Below are 14,525 nucleotides of genomic sequence, written 5' to 3'. Positions count from 1 at the left end.
AATATAAATGCAATTAAAAAAATGCACTAAAAATATTCAAGCAATATTTTGGCATAAATATAGATTTAGATGACTAAATCACCACAAAAATAATTTGAAGGATAATTATTGGAAATTTTATGAGTAAAAAGGGGAGAAATAAATTAATTTGAAGCCTTTAAAAATTATAAAAATACTTATGCATGCTTATATATGCATATATGCTATTTTGAAAGTATTAAAAATATATAGGGAAAAATTGGGTATCAACAATTAGGGTTAGAAGATTGAGGGGGAGTCTCTAAATTAAGAATGAGGGAGTTGATCTAGGTCGTTGATCTGTTAGATCAACATTTCGGATATTTAGGGATTAAACTATTTTGTGGAAAAGTTTGGTGGCCTTTGAATATTTGTGATACAACTATCAAGATTAAAAACTCTGCGCGTTTAAAAATTAAAGGGAAAATAGAGTTAAAAGTCGTGGGCTGTCGATCTAAGAAACGGACAGCCCCAAATTGTTGTGTTAATTTTGTGAGTGAGTAGGCGAGTAACATGGCACAGTCTCATTGGTTCAATGGGAGTGGCCTGAATTGCCAAAGTGGAGAGTGAGGAATTGGACCTGGGTTATTTTCGGATTGTGCTGGTGCATTAGGCCGATTTTGATCTAGAAAATAGCCAATTTGTGATTAGGAATGCGATTGCAATTATGGTCGTTTACTCTTTAACCTCTTTAAAATTAATTTAAATAAACTTAATTTTTTTAAATAAAATATAGCAAAATTATAATTATCAAATATACTACTAATTATTGTATCAATTATTTGTACATATTTTGTTTTCTAAATAATGACACTAATTTTAAACTATTAGAACAATAACCTATTCAACTAAAATTGAGAAACTTTTTATTAAATTAATTATAAAGCCTATGTGGTGTGTATAAATATGTTTTAATATTATTAAAATAGTAAGTACATTTGTAATTACATAATACTAATATTGGGTGATTAATTTCAAAACTGATACTTAATCATTTATAAAAATAGATATTTATCGATAAAAAATACTTCCAAAATATTTATTGTAAATTATTATGTACAAGTAAATTAATTTTAAAAGGGAGGGTCAAAATTGGTCGTCAACAATAACTAGAATAAGCATCCTAAAAACTCAAAGCACACAAAAAGAGCAAGTATTTGACTAAGGCCTCATTTGTTTGCACTTAATGGAGGTCTGAATTTTAATCATTCAGATCTCAGACATTAAGTGTGTTTGTTTTTAAAGTCTGAATCTTAATTATTCAGATATTCATCATTAAGTGTGTTTGGTTTTTTTTACTTAACAACCACTTAATGGGTCTGAATAGGTCTGTATGATTAAGATCTGTAACAGAGACTTAATTTCATCAAGATACTATCACATATTCATTATTAACTGCCGCCACCGCCTACCATTATCAACTACCACCATGCCACCACCACCATCACCACCACCACCGCCACTACCACCACCACCACGCCACTATCATCCTCAATCATAGTCGCCACCTTTATCGACCATCACCATCCACCATCTCACCACTCTAACCACCATCATTCTCACCCACAGTCAACACTTATCCACCTCAACTACCACAATCAACCACCCCATCACCATTAACAACCACAGCCGGCACCGCCCATCATTATAACCTACCACCACCTTCCTCAATCACAAACTATCACCCGCCATTATTAACTATCACTACCCACAACCACCATCATCAATCATAATTGCAACCACTACCAATCACTACTAGCTACTAGCATGAACCACCATCATCAACCAAAACTACCACCAACCACCGCCTTTAGTCGGCATTCACCCGTTAGCCATCACCACCAACAACTATCATATTTTAAAAAATTATATATTTTAGTGATAGAATGTTAGATTTTTTTTTTCAAATAAAGATAAATTTTATGCATTCAGATGTTAAAAATCAAACAGTCTTAATTTTTATTATTCAGATCTTAATACACATCTTAATATATTCAGATGTGTATTTAGATTCAGATATCTTAATCTCAATACACATCTTGATATTCAGATGTGTATTCAGATTCAGATGTCTTAATCTTTAAAAAAAAAAACAAAATAAGGCCTAAATCCTGTCAACAGGCTGCCATTAGCTGTAAGCGAACCACTATTATTCATTTTCAAACATCTAACTGAACTTTAGTCACTAAGCTATGGAGTCAAAAATTCACTTCCCGATGACAACACTAATAGGAGTTTGATAACCAAACAAAATCTTTCAATCATAACCGACCTCCAAGTTCCAATGTTGACCCTATAACTAAGAGCCCGTTTGGTTTGACTTGTTTTAAGTGTTTTTAAGCCAAAATAGATTTTAAGTTATTTTGTAGTGTTTGGATAAAGTACAAAAGTGCTTTTAAGCACTTATTTTTAAGCTAAAATGATAAAAAGAAGCCAAAAGCCAAAAATTAGAATTCCTAACTTATAGCTTAAAAGCTATTTTGGCTTAAAAGTCACTTAAAACAAGCCCATCCAAATGGGCTCTAATACTCCCTCCCATTACTTATTTTCTAGTACTATTTTCATCTGTCCTCTTTTATTTGTCACCACAAAGAAAAATGTATTCCAAAATATGCATTAATTTTCATTTTAATTTCGCCCTTACTGCTCTAGTAGTATAATTATTAATTAAAGTAAACACTTTAAATGGTTTTTTCTACGAGTGTACACTTAAAACATAAAAATGACCGAATAAAAATGAAGAAAACTGACTCTTTCTCAATTCTTCCAATTTTAGACAGAATTCGTCAAAAGATATGGAAAATTCATATTCAATTCTTTTTTCATGTATTGCTTTCTCCACATTCTTTCTTATGAACATATTTTTAGCTGCTCTCATTTTTTCCACATCCATTCAAAATTATTTTCTTTTGTAGAAGCAAGATGGAATACTACAAATGTATTACCTAAAAAACTTACTATTACTACTATCCATTCACTCAATCTTGCATTAGCCAATGCGCTTTACAAAAGCATTCTTTATTGCTTCTGTGTGCATAGTAACCCCGTTAATCTTTATCCTCAAACCCTGACATATAATTTTTGACTTCCTTATGTATCATATCTTGCAAAACTGCCAAAAATTCTGGGCTAAATAACTGTTTCTCCATAATTGAAGGACCAAAACTGTAATTCTCAGTTACTGGAAGATCCTGGGGCATTAAACCCGGAGCTGAAGATAGTGCGGGTTCTGGTGCCGGAGCCGGTTCAGCTACTTGTGGGGTTACCCGACCCGTAGTTTCTTTGAATCCGGATCCGGGTAAAGAAAGACTCAGAGATGTTGGTGGGTCGGGTACCGACGGAGGCAAAACTTCACCGGGTCGGGTGACAGCTCGATAAACATTCGACTGAGGAAACCCAGGAAAACCCGAATCGCTCAAGTCGGATTCAGATGGACTACCCGGATTCATTGATATTGTACCCGGCCCAATACTGGACGATCGCTTCAGCGGCTGCTTAGGAGTTTCGAATGACAAATCAGCCGACGTGGAAGGACACTTTCGCTTAAGCGTCGAGTTCCAGTGGTTCTTGATGGAGTTATCGGTTCGACCCGACAACAAACGGGCTATCGTAGCCCATTTATTACCGAACTTAGCATGGGCTTTGAGAATAGTTTCATCTTCTTCAGCAGTAAAAGGGCGGTGCTCCACTTGAGGAGAGAGCTGGTTACACCAACGGAGCCTACAAGATTTTCCGGATCGACCCGGCATTGATTTACTTATAATAGACCAGTTTCTTGGCCCATGTTCTTCAACTAGCCTCTGCAATAACTCATCCTCTTCAGGATTCCATGGACCCTTGACCCGACTTGTTTCCTTAATCGTTTCCATCGAATTGTAAATAATCAACGGCGAGCTTTGAAATACCGGAAATGGAGGATTCCGGTAACTATTTCCGGCGAAGGGGTATAGAATAAATGAAGCAGGGGTGGTTGTGGGGAGGCGGGGCTCACCGTTTACTTGGTAAAGACTTGGTGGGGGGAGATGGGGGTATATATACGAGATGGGGTTGGGGTATGATCGGTTAGATGAGAGGAATAGACAGTTACTGATATACAGCTGGAATGGACACGCGTCAAATGATGAGGGATCAGTGTTCACATTAAATTGATGTGTTTTTAAGTACTTTCAAGTATTTAATAAGACTAATAGTTATTGTAGGAAAAAAATTTTAATTATATTCACACTAAATCAAAAAATGTATAAGGAAAGAAAAATTATGGGATCTCAAATTCACACTTTAAATCTAAGCAGATAGAATTATTCTGTACTTGCACTATTAAAAGGTATCAAATATTGTAGGATAAAAACTTAATTGTATTCAAACTATATTAATAAATATACGAGTGACGAAAAATCATGAGATTTCAAATTCAAATTTTAGAAATAGTAGATAAGATTAGTTTGTACCTGTGCTTAGGCTTGTTCACGGTTTGACGGAAAAGCGATCCAAACCAAAAATCGAACCAAACTGATTAAGTAACCGACATTCTTCTTGATTAGGATTCGTTTTGATTTTAAATTTTAAAAATCGATAATATTTGGTTTGGTTTTGATTCTATTATAAAAAAAGAAAAAAACAAACCGAACCAAACCGATAATTATGTACATAATTTGATAATTATTTATATGTAGGATAATATCTCTTTGTAAATAATTTTATGTATTTTAATCACTATTTTGAACTTTGATTTATCCTACTTATATATCTTAAAAAATTGTCCAAGCCCAAAACAAAAGAACATCGGGCAATTTTTTTTTTCTTCAGAGACTCTAATTCTATAACCCGACGCACATATTTTTGCCTGACAGAAGAATTAAAAGAAAACTACCTGAAGAATGAAGAAAGCAAACTCAAATTGTAAGACTACCGTGGCCAAAGCTTGAGAAGCTTTTTAAGAACCTAATTTTTCTTTGTTACTCACTTGAATTTTGATTGATTCAATAATGTGATGTAAATCAATATTTATTCTTGACATCTAATAAAATCAGTTCTAATTTTTTCCAGATGAAAACGACAGAGGTTAAAGATCTAGAGGTCACCTTAGATAATATTACTCCATCTACATCAACACATGCGGCAACTCAAGCACGTGGTAACACTCCTAATACTTCTATTACGTGCAATTCTCTTAAAAAGAAAAAAAACAACTCCGCGTAGTCTGAGACCATAGCCCTAGGGGAATGGTCGGTGAAAATCTAAAATTTGGCCATATTTCACAAAGTTTACTGATAAAAAGGGTGATCTGAGGGCAAAATACAATTATTGTCCTAAAGACTTTGCTTGTCCTGGCAGGAATGAAACTTTTAACCTTTGGGTATATTTAACCAGCAGGTGTGATAAGTCCCCTTTCAGGATAATTGATACAAAGCAACCAACATTCAAAGTTATACATGTTAAAGGAGGGGGACAAGGAAGTTTAGAAACGGTTGCTTATAATGTTGCTAATGTTAGAAGGGCGATTACCGAGTTTATTATAATTGATGAACAATCATTTAAAGTTGTTGAGGAGGAAGGCTTTGAAAGATTAATATCGGTTATTTTTCCTAATTATAATTTGCCTTCTTGCATTACTATTGCTAGGTAATAATCAAAAATTTATCAAGAGACAGAAGCTTAAAAGACTTATTAGAGATCAATGTGTGTCTTACTAGTGATTAGGGGGTGAGCATAATACCGATCGAACCGAAAAAATGACCGAACCGTACACTTCGCTTCATTCGGTTTTGATTTTACGACTTATTAGGTCGGTTTGCGATTTATGTTTTCTATAATTTCGATGTTCGGCTTGCAACTTCGGTTTACGTTTAAACCGAAAAATCAAAGTTTTCTAATACGGGTCCTAGCTAGGGTTGTGCACGGATTAGATCGGATTGGATTTAGCACATTTCGGATTCGAATTTCGAATTTTAGAAAATGCAATCCGAATCCGATCCGAATTATATCGGATCAGCTTGAATTTTAAAGTTTGGATCGGATCAGATTGCGGATCGTATTATTATGCCTCAAAGTTAAACTAATATGTATATTTTCTTGGTAAAATAGACAATACATTAAGAAAAATTTATGTTTATGCAATTATGAGAGTACTATGGTGCTAATATAGCTAAATCTAGCAATTGTAAAGGTAAAAACTTGGAGGTTGATGTAAAGGAAGTACTGACTATCCGAAATTAAAATGTAGTATTTATACATGCCCTAATAATTTCGGATTTCGGATTGGATCAGATTAAAATATACCAATTTGAATCCGATCCGAAATTCGAAAGTTTAATAAACACAATCCGAAATCCAATCCAACCCGAATTCAAAATCTTAAATTGAATGGATCGGTTCAGATCTCGGATATCTGATTCGAATGAACAGCCCTAGTCCTAGCCGTTGGGCTCCTCTTAAGTTGTCTAGCCCAACTTTTTCATATATTTACCTTATAAAATTTGAAGCCCAAACCCAAATAAAGTCCCGCATTCTAAAAATTATCCCTTTTTGTTTGTTAATGCATCTTTTATTTTTGTTTGCTTACGCGTCGCTAATGTTGCTGTCTACGAGATAGTTATATTGTACGTAATATTTATCAAATAAATTTATATTTCCTACATCAACCAAATGATTTGGCAAATCATATTATAAGTACACATTTTTGAGTTTTAGTTGCACTAAATTGTGAAATTAGTCATATTTTTTAGTAGAAAAAGTCTGATTTAAAAACTCAAAACGACAAAACCAAACCGGCCAAATTTGAACCAAAAGTCGACCAAACCGAATTAGCAAAAACCGAAGAACCCGAACTAATTTTGGTTTCGGTTATTGGTGCACCAAATAGAAAATCGTAAATCGAACAAACCGAACCGGCCGTCGCTCACCCTACTAGTAATACATGGATATCAATTCAAAATTTGAAATTATATGGTCATTACTGCCCATTGGATTGACGATGAATGAAATTTGCAAAACAAAATCTTAACTTTTTTCAAACTACAGATCATAAGGGTTGAAACAATTGGTAAGTGGCTTGAGGCTTGTTTGTTAGATTGGGTGAGTGAAAAATAATTCACAATGACGCTAGATAATGCGACAGCTAATGATACTACATTCAATTTCTTGAAAGATAGGATTAATGATTGAAAGATGTCATCTTGAAAAATAATTTTTGCATATTAGGTGTAATTCCCACATCCTAAATTTGATTGTAAAAGAAAAGTGGGCAATATGAGTTTATTTTTTGGGTGAGGATGACTGTGAAATATGTGAAGTCTTCTCCTGCGAGATCTACTTCTTTAAGTCAAATGTTAAGAAGGTCAAATTAGATACTCATGGCCTTTTGAGTTTGAATGTTGAGACAAGGTGGAACTCTACATATTCGATGTCAAATACTGTAGCAAAATTTGAAAAAGCCTTATTAAAAATATATATTGATGATCAGAAATATTTTACTATCGACTAGAATTGAGTGGAATGACATGGCATCCATATTAAGATGATTAGCAGAATGTGAAAGTCTTTCTCATGTTTTTTGAAATTTTTTACTAAACCTCTTTAAATTTTTTAGTAACTTCACATATTACCTCTAATTCTTTGTTTCATGAGCTTTTTAATCTTCAAAGTTTAATTGTCCAATATTCTGATGGTGCTGATTCTATCTTGACTAATATGGCTAAGAAGATGAAATTTAAGTTTGACAAATATTGGGTTGATTTTAAGGATATAAATATCCTGTTATTTATTGTTGTTGTGTTGGATCCTCGCTACAAAATAAAGTATGTGAAGTTCCTTTTTAGCAAATTTTATAGTTGGCTACGGCTTGCGACAGTTCTAAATTGCAAGCTTTCTTTTTTGTTTTACTCGGAACCTAATGGCATTTTCTTTCAGTCGAGATGTAACTTTAGTCTACTTTTTAGTTTGTTTTTTTTCATTCTTTTCATTCAAACAGGTAAATGAACTTTAAGTTCTGAAAGAACTATATAAAGAAGCATAAATTTAGGAAATTATTTCCACATTGTTGTCTGGTTATCGACTTATCATTAGCTTACTAATAATCAAAAAATGGAACCAAACCAATAACAATCAAACCGATGATTTCTATTTAATTGGGTTGGTTTTGATTTTAAGTTTTTTAAAATCGATTAAATTAGTATGGTTTTGGTTTTAATAAAAAACCGACCAAACTGAATCGTGAACATCCCTATATGTGCTAATAAAAGGTATCAAATATACGGTAAAATAGCTGAGGGGAGTATAAGTTAATTGGAACGATGTGACGACCCAACCCGTCGTCTCATGTATTACAGCCCCGTTTCCCCCATTTATTGCTCTTTCATGTTTTATTATCAGCAACGGGTGAGTTAGAGTCTAATTGAATTGGTTTGGATAGGAAATGAGACACTTAGTCTCTTTAAGGAAGGTTAGGTTTGGAAAAGTCAACCGAACGTTGACTTATTAGTTAGAAGGCTCGGATGTGAATTCCGGTGATTCGGTTAGCTTCGGGAGGTGATTTGTGACTTAGGAGTGCGATCGGAAGTGATTTCGGAGGTCCGGAGTAGAATTAGGCTTGAATTGGCAAAGTTGGCATTTTGGCGAATTCCGGTGGATGGGTGAGAATTTGATCCGAGGGTCGGAATGGAATTTCGAGAGTTGCAGTAGCTTCGTTAGGTGATTTTGGATATGTCTGCAAATTTTCAGGTCATTCGGACGTCGTTTGGTCGGGTTTTTGATCGAATGCGTAATTCGGAAGTTTTTAAGAAACTTAGGCTTGAATTTGATGTGATTTGATGGTTTTAGCGTTGTTTGATGTGGTTTGATGATGGGAACAAGTTCGTATGATGTTTTGGGATATGTTGGTGCCTTTGGTTGAGGTCCCGGGGGCCTCGGGATGATTTCGGATGGCTAACGGAGGTTTTGAACTTTGAAAATATTGCAGAAAATTGCCCAGCTGTTGCAGACCAAAATTGGTCTTCGCGTTCGCGTCTGTAGGCACGCGTTCGCGGAAGGTAAAATCTTAGACCATCGCGATCGCGTGGGAAGGCCTCGCGTTCGCGTAGAAGGGCCTGGGGGCCCAGCCTAGTTTGTTCATCGCGTTCGCATGCGGAGTATCGCGTTCGCGTAGGAGGGTAAGCTGGATTATCGCGTTCGCGTTTGTAGTATCGCGTTCGCGTAGGGTAATATTTTGGTCAACGGAATTTGTTCAATGCGAACGCGGGGGTGTTGACCGCGTTCGCGAAGGGAAAAAACCTGGGCGTCGAGAGGGGTTTTTATATTATTTTTAACCGCGATCCCATTCGTTATTTCCTCCATTGTTAACCTTCTTAAGAGCTTTGGGCAAGAAATTTCGAGGGTTTTGACTGAGAATCGAGCGGAGGTAAGTTCCTTGGCTTAATTACTCGAGTTTATGGTAAATTTATCATAGAAATCAGTGGAAATTCATCAAAATGAGGTAAGTTAGGGCTTGAGAAATTAGGATGTAAAAATGGAATTTGGAGGGTCAAACGAACTCCGATTTTGGTAAATTTTATATGTACGAACTCGTGGAGAGACGAGGAATCCGGTGATGTAAATTTCGTAATTTTTTGAGAAGTGGGCCCGGGGCTCGGGTTTTGCCAACTTCGTGAATTTTGGTGTTTTTCGAGTCTTTTCGATTGGGTTATGTTTCTTTAGCCTATTGTAATGTATTCGTTGTGGCTTTAATCAGATTCGGCGTGCGAAGAGGTTGATTCGAGAGGCAAAGGCATAGCGAGCTAGACTTGTGGCCGGCTTGAGGTGAGTAATAGATGTAGATGATGACTTGAGGGTTTGAAACCCTGGTATATCACACTGTGACGCTATATTGAGGCGAGACACGTACTCTATGACGAGTGTGGGGTCGATAGTGACTGGGGATTTTGACCTAGTCTGTTCCGATTGATGTTCGTACGGTGTTCTTGACTAGAAATTGTTTGGTAATCATCCTACTTGGATTTTATGAATGTGTTTGGGGCTTTGTGCCTATCATTTGCATCCTTCAGGGATCCTTATCACTGCTTTCATGATGCTTAGCATATTTCATGATATCAGTCCTGAGTTAGACACTGCCTCGAAATGGTTAGTAAATAAATAAAGGTTTAAACACTTAGCTCTAAAATTCCTAATAATTGAAACTAAAATGAATAATCTGACTGTGCCCGATTGGCTTGCATGCATATATATATCTGGACTGAGGTGGATCGGGCTGCACACCGCAGCGAATGTTACGATGATATTGCGCTTGGGCTGTAGGAGCCCCTCCGGAGTTTGAACCCCCACAGTGAGCGCGGGTACCCAAATGGATCGGGCTGCGCGCCGCAACGGTCATGTGCATTGCATTGCATTCATGCATTTATACCTAATTGTCTTAATTGTCCTGGTATTGTTGTTGTTAAATCGTTTTATGTGCTGAATCGCTGATTATAGCTTTATATTGTAATATTTCGGAATTTCTTACTTTCAGCCATTATATATGTTTATTACTCACTGAGTTGGAAGTACTCACTTTACTCCCTGCACCATGTGTGCAGATTCAGGTGCTCCGGAGACTTAGTGGAGCTGTTTGCTGTCTTCTTGGATTTCGGTTTAGGAGTTGTTGAGGTAGCTGCCTGACGTCCGCAGGACCCGACTTCTCCCCTTTATTGCATTTGCCTTTCCCTATCCTAGACTTTCTTTATTACTATGAATATATTACTCTGTTACATTTAGAGGCTCTAGACTCGTGACTCCACATCTATTGGGGAAATGTTTGGTATATTCGTTATTATTTTTCGTACTATTTTATCTAGTTCCGGATTGGAAACTTGATATTTACTATTTTAATTGTATTATTTGTTAACGGATTGCGAATTTGGGTTGAGAGTATTTAATTGGTCGGGCTTGCCTAGCATTATTGTTGGGCGCCATCACGATCGGGATTGGGGTCGTGACAAACATCACCGCCATAAAAAACAAAAATTAAATTAGAATATATTGACATATATGTCTTAACTTAATTTACCTTTTGATATGAAATTTTTGTGCAATTTGATGTAAAATTAAAACTAATGAGGGTAAATTATTTTTTGTCGTTAATCCAATATGTCGTTATATTGGATTATGAAAGAAATTCAAATCACCGACCGTTTTAGAAGTTACAAAATTTGGGTAATGGAAGTGAAGAGTATGGTTAGGTAAGAGGAGTAGATGGACTTTTGACTAACCAGGTTGGAGAGCATCTATATATATGTTGTATGCAGGAAGTTGGCAGTTGATATTCCAGGATTTCCATCCGTGTGCATTATATACGTACACTCTCTCTCTTTGTTTTTATATGGTACACTTATGAAATTTTACAAAGTTAATTATTGTTTTAAGCAACAATCTATTACTCTAAAACATTTTTCTTTCAAAAGAATAAGAATTAAAATGCTACCTTCTTTGAAACTGTTTGTAATCAAAATAGAATTATTCAAAAGAAATTAAGGAGTCGATCACTTATCTTGCTGTGGAACGTTTGACGGTTTGAGTACAATATTGCTTTATTTGTGCGTAAACTTTGGACTTCGTTTTAATGTTTGAAATACTTGTAATTAAGCTCAAGCTGGACTACACACTCTATCTTTGGCACCTACAGTTGGAATCTTGGTAATTAATTACGCCCTTCTGTATCTTGAAACTGGGATTTAAACTTTTAATTTTACCGTTTATGTAATTTAACGAGTGAACTTCTCGCGCTTGGCGCGATTATAAATTTTTTTGTTATATTCATGGAATAATTTTTTTTATATATTCAAATGATTAAAAAATTAAAACAAATATGTGTGAGGAGCTAGTTTTTAAATTTGTAGTTCTTACATATGATTTTTGATTTTTATTCCAACTATATGTCTTACTTTTAAGGTTTTAATATCAGACTTGTTTAGATCACGATTCCTACCCTCACAAGCACAGAATATAACAATTCTCTCTCAACTATATATCAAGATAAAGGAATGTGTCAAATATAAATTAAAACTGGGTATCTAACTCTTTAAACTGATAAAATAGAATATATTTCATTTGGATATTAATCTTGTTTCATAAGTCATCTTACCAATATTGCCAGTATAAAATTATTCAAAGATACTACCCAATCAACATAATAATCAACTCAAGTTTGCATGAAGCAGATCAACATTAAGGAGGCCCTCCCATTATCTTCGGATCTTCTACTCTCTTTTTTGGCTTTTTTCTTTACCCTTCTTTTTTTTTTTTTTCCTTTATTCATTTGTTTTTCTCCTTATACACCACTTCTCCAACTAAATTAAAACCACTCCCGTAAAAATGCAAAATTTTTTTTAGTCCAAAATTCACGTTAAACATCTTAATAGTATTTCATCATCTCAAAAAACTTATCTTTACTAATTATGCATTTTTTCATATAAAATCGCTATTGGAATTAGAGCAAATGAAACAAAACTTAAACACATATTAATTAAAAGGACATCAATTTACTAACAAACTGCATATTCATTAAGTAAAATATCCAGTTGCTAGGGATTGATTTAGAAAAAAGAAATTTATCGATAAAAAATAATTATTTCACCTTTCGTGATGCCTCACTAATTTGTATGGTTCTCTATTTTCTCTTCAATTGCTTTCTTCGTATTAAATGAAATAGCACCTACCACCTTCAAGCAGATAAAGTTCAAGAGCTCGCATGTAGTGCGGTGACATTTCTTTCTTGCAATTTTCTTCCATTATCATGTTCGGATTTTTTTTTTCCTTGTAGAAAGAAAGAAAAAGATTTGTATTTGTGTATGCATAGAAAGAAAACGAAATGATAAATGAGAGGCATGAAATTGATCATATGATATATCTTAACTTCACTATCCCATAGGTATAAACTCAAAAAATAAAGCCAGTAAAGAAGTGGAAGTGATGTTTGAGAGCCACTAATTTTATAGCTGCTGCAATTAAATTTAAATACAGTTGATAGAGTTATGAGGATTAATGGGAAAGGATCATGGTAACACAAATAAGGAAAATAAAGGAGTAGTTACTTTTAAACGTCTGAAACGGAACAGTAGTAATAATGAGGAATTTTTGCAAATAAAGGAGTAACTGCTCTTAAACATCTGAAACGGAACAATAATAATAATGAGGAATTTTTGCACAGAAAAAACATAAAAAAAGAAGGATAGTGAAAGCAAGTTGGATATTTAATAAGGAAAGAAATTCATGAAACACATTTAAGGAAAAGATGAATAGGGTATCTTTATTTTCTGTTATATTTTTAAGGGAAACTAAGAGAAAAAGGCCAAAAAAATGAGAGAATAGATAAATAGGAATCCTAGCATTAGAAAGTGTCACATTACTTTTTCTATTCCCATCTTTATATATATACTAGTGTACTTACCCGCACTTCGTGCGGTCATAATAATAAATTAAAAATATGACTAAAAGTTAGTTTCATTAGTTTTAAAGGAAAATATAAAAGGTCCAAATATTCTTCTGTACTTTTTTAAAATATCACTTTACCTTCCGTTACAAATTTGATCCATTCATGTCCTCGCTCTTGAATTTTGGCCGAAATTGCTTTTAGTCACTAATTTCTTGCAAAGTACAAGACTTAATTAATGATTTTACTATTTTTTTTCATGACTATCTTAATGAGAGATATTTTGTCCGAAATATAAGACAATCCATTTAAATTACGCATTTCAACTTGAATAAGTGTTTACCCTCAAAATAGGATAACAATTAAATTTATAAGTGGTTTTAAGGATAAGTGGATTAACTTTACACAAAGTGATAAATTAAGTTGTAATTGGGATAAACAATAATAAAATAAATTCAAACCATACGAATGGGGTAGTTTCAGTCTTGGGAAGTCAGTCACCCTCGAACTGGATGCCCTTCGCTCAATATCAAGATACAATAGAATAAGAGCTTTAAAGAGAAAAAGTAATAGTGTATTGCTTTTGAATGCGTGTTACAATATTTTTTACAAGTAATCAGACCCCTTTATATAGTAGGGGAGTTCTATATTAGGTACAACTCTATAAAAGGTAAAAATCCCCTAATTAACTGATTGCCGATCTCGCGTTGATATATGCCAAGATCTCTACCGTGATATTCAGTCGGCCACGGATATCACAGCCTTCTGTTGGCCGAGCTTGACTACCTGATCAAGGCCAGGACCGATCCCGAATCGAGACCCCGATATCCTCGAGGGCGGGTGTTATGGTCCGGACTCAGAATTGATGAGATCTCTACCTCGGTCTAGGCCCCCTGCTACCATATCTCAAGCTTGGCTTGTCATGTAGGACTCCAAGATATACTGCAAAACCGGTTTTACCCGTATATAATAAGTAAAAACAAAGAATTAAAAATAATAAAAAGGAGAAAAGATAGTAATATAAAAATTGGTGGGGTAAACCTGACATATCGCTCGCTTTTTTTCTTTTTTCCTCTAAGCTCTTTTCGTGGAATATCCTGTTTCATAATAT

At 34.7% G+C, this 14,525-nt stretch overlaps 1 protein-coding gene across 1 annotated transcript; it reads right to left on the bottom strand.

Annotated features, from left to right (window-relative positions):
* Positions 2,801 to 4,025, bottom strand: LOC109235550 (transcription factor MYB44-like). Its single transcript, XM_019401711.1, has one exon. It carries the CDS (start codon positions 3,885 to 3,887, stop codon positions 3,066 to 3,068), a length of 822 nt encoding a protein of 273 aa, XP_019257256.1. The 5' UTR covers positions 3,888 to 4,025; the 3' UTR covers positions 2,801 to 3,065.

Source organism: Nicotiana attenuata, chromosome 12 (genome assembly GCF_001879085.1).
Source record: "Nicotiana attenuata strain UT chromosome 12, NIATTr2, whole genome shotgun sequence".
Classification (NCBI taxonomy): Eukaryota; Viridiplantae; Streptophyta; class Magnoliopsida; order Solanales; family Solanaceae; genus Nicotiana; species Nicotiana attenuata.
Note: the sequence above shows the minus strand (reverse complement) of the source record. Positions and strands in the feature narration are given on the sequence as shown.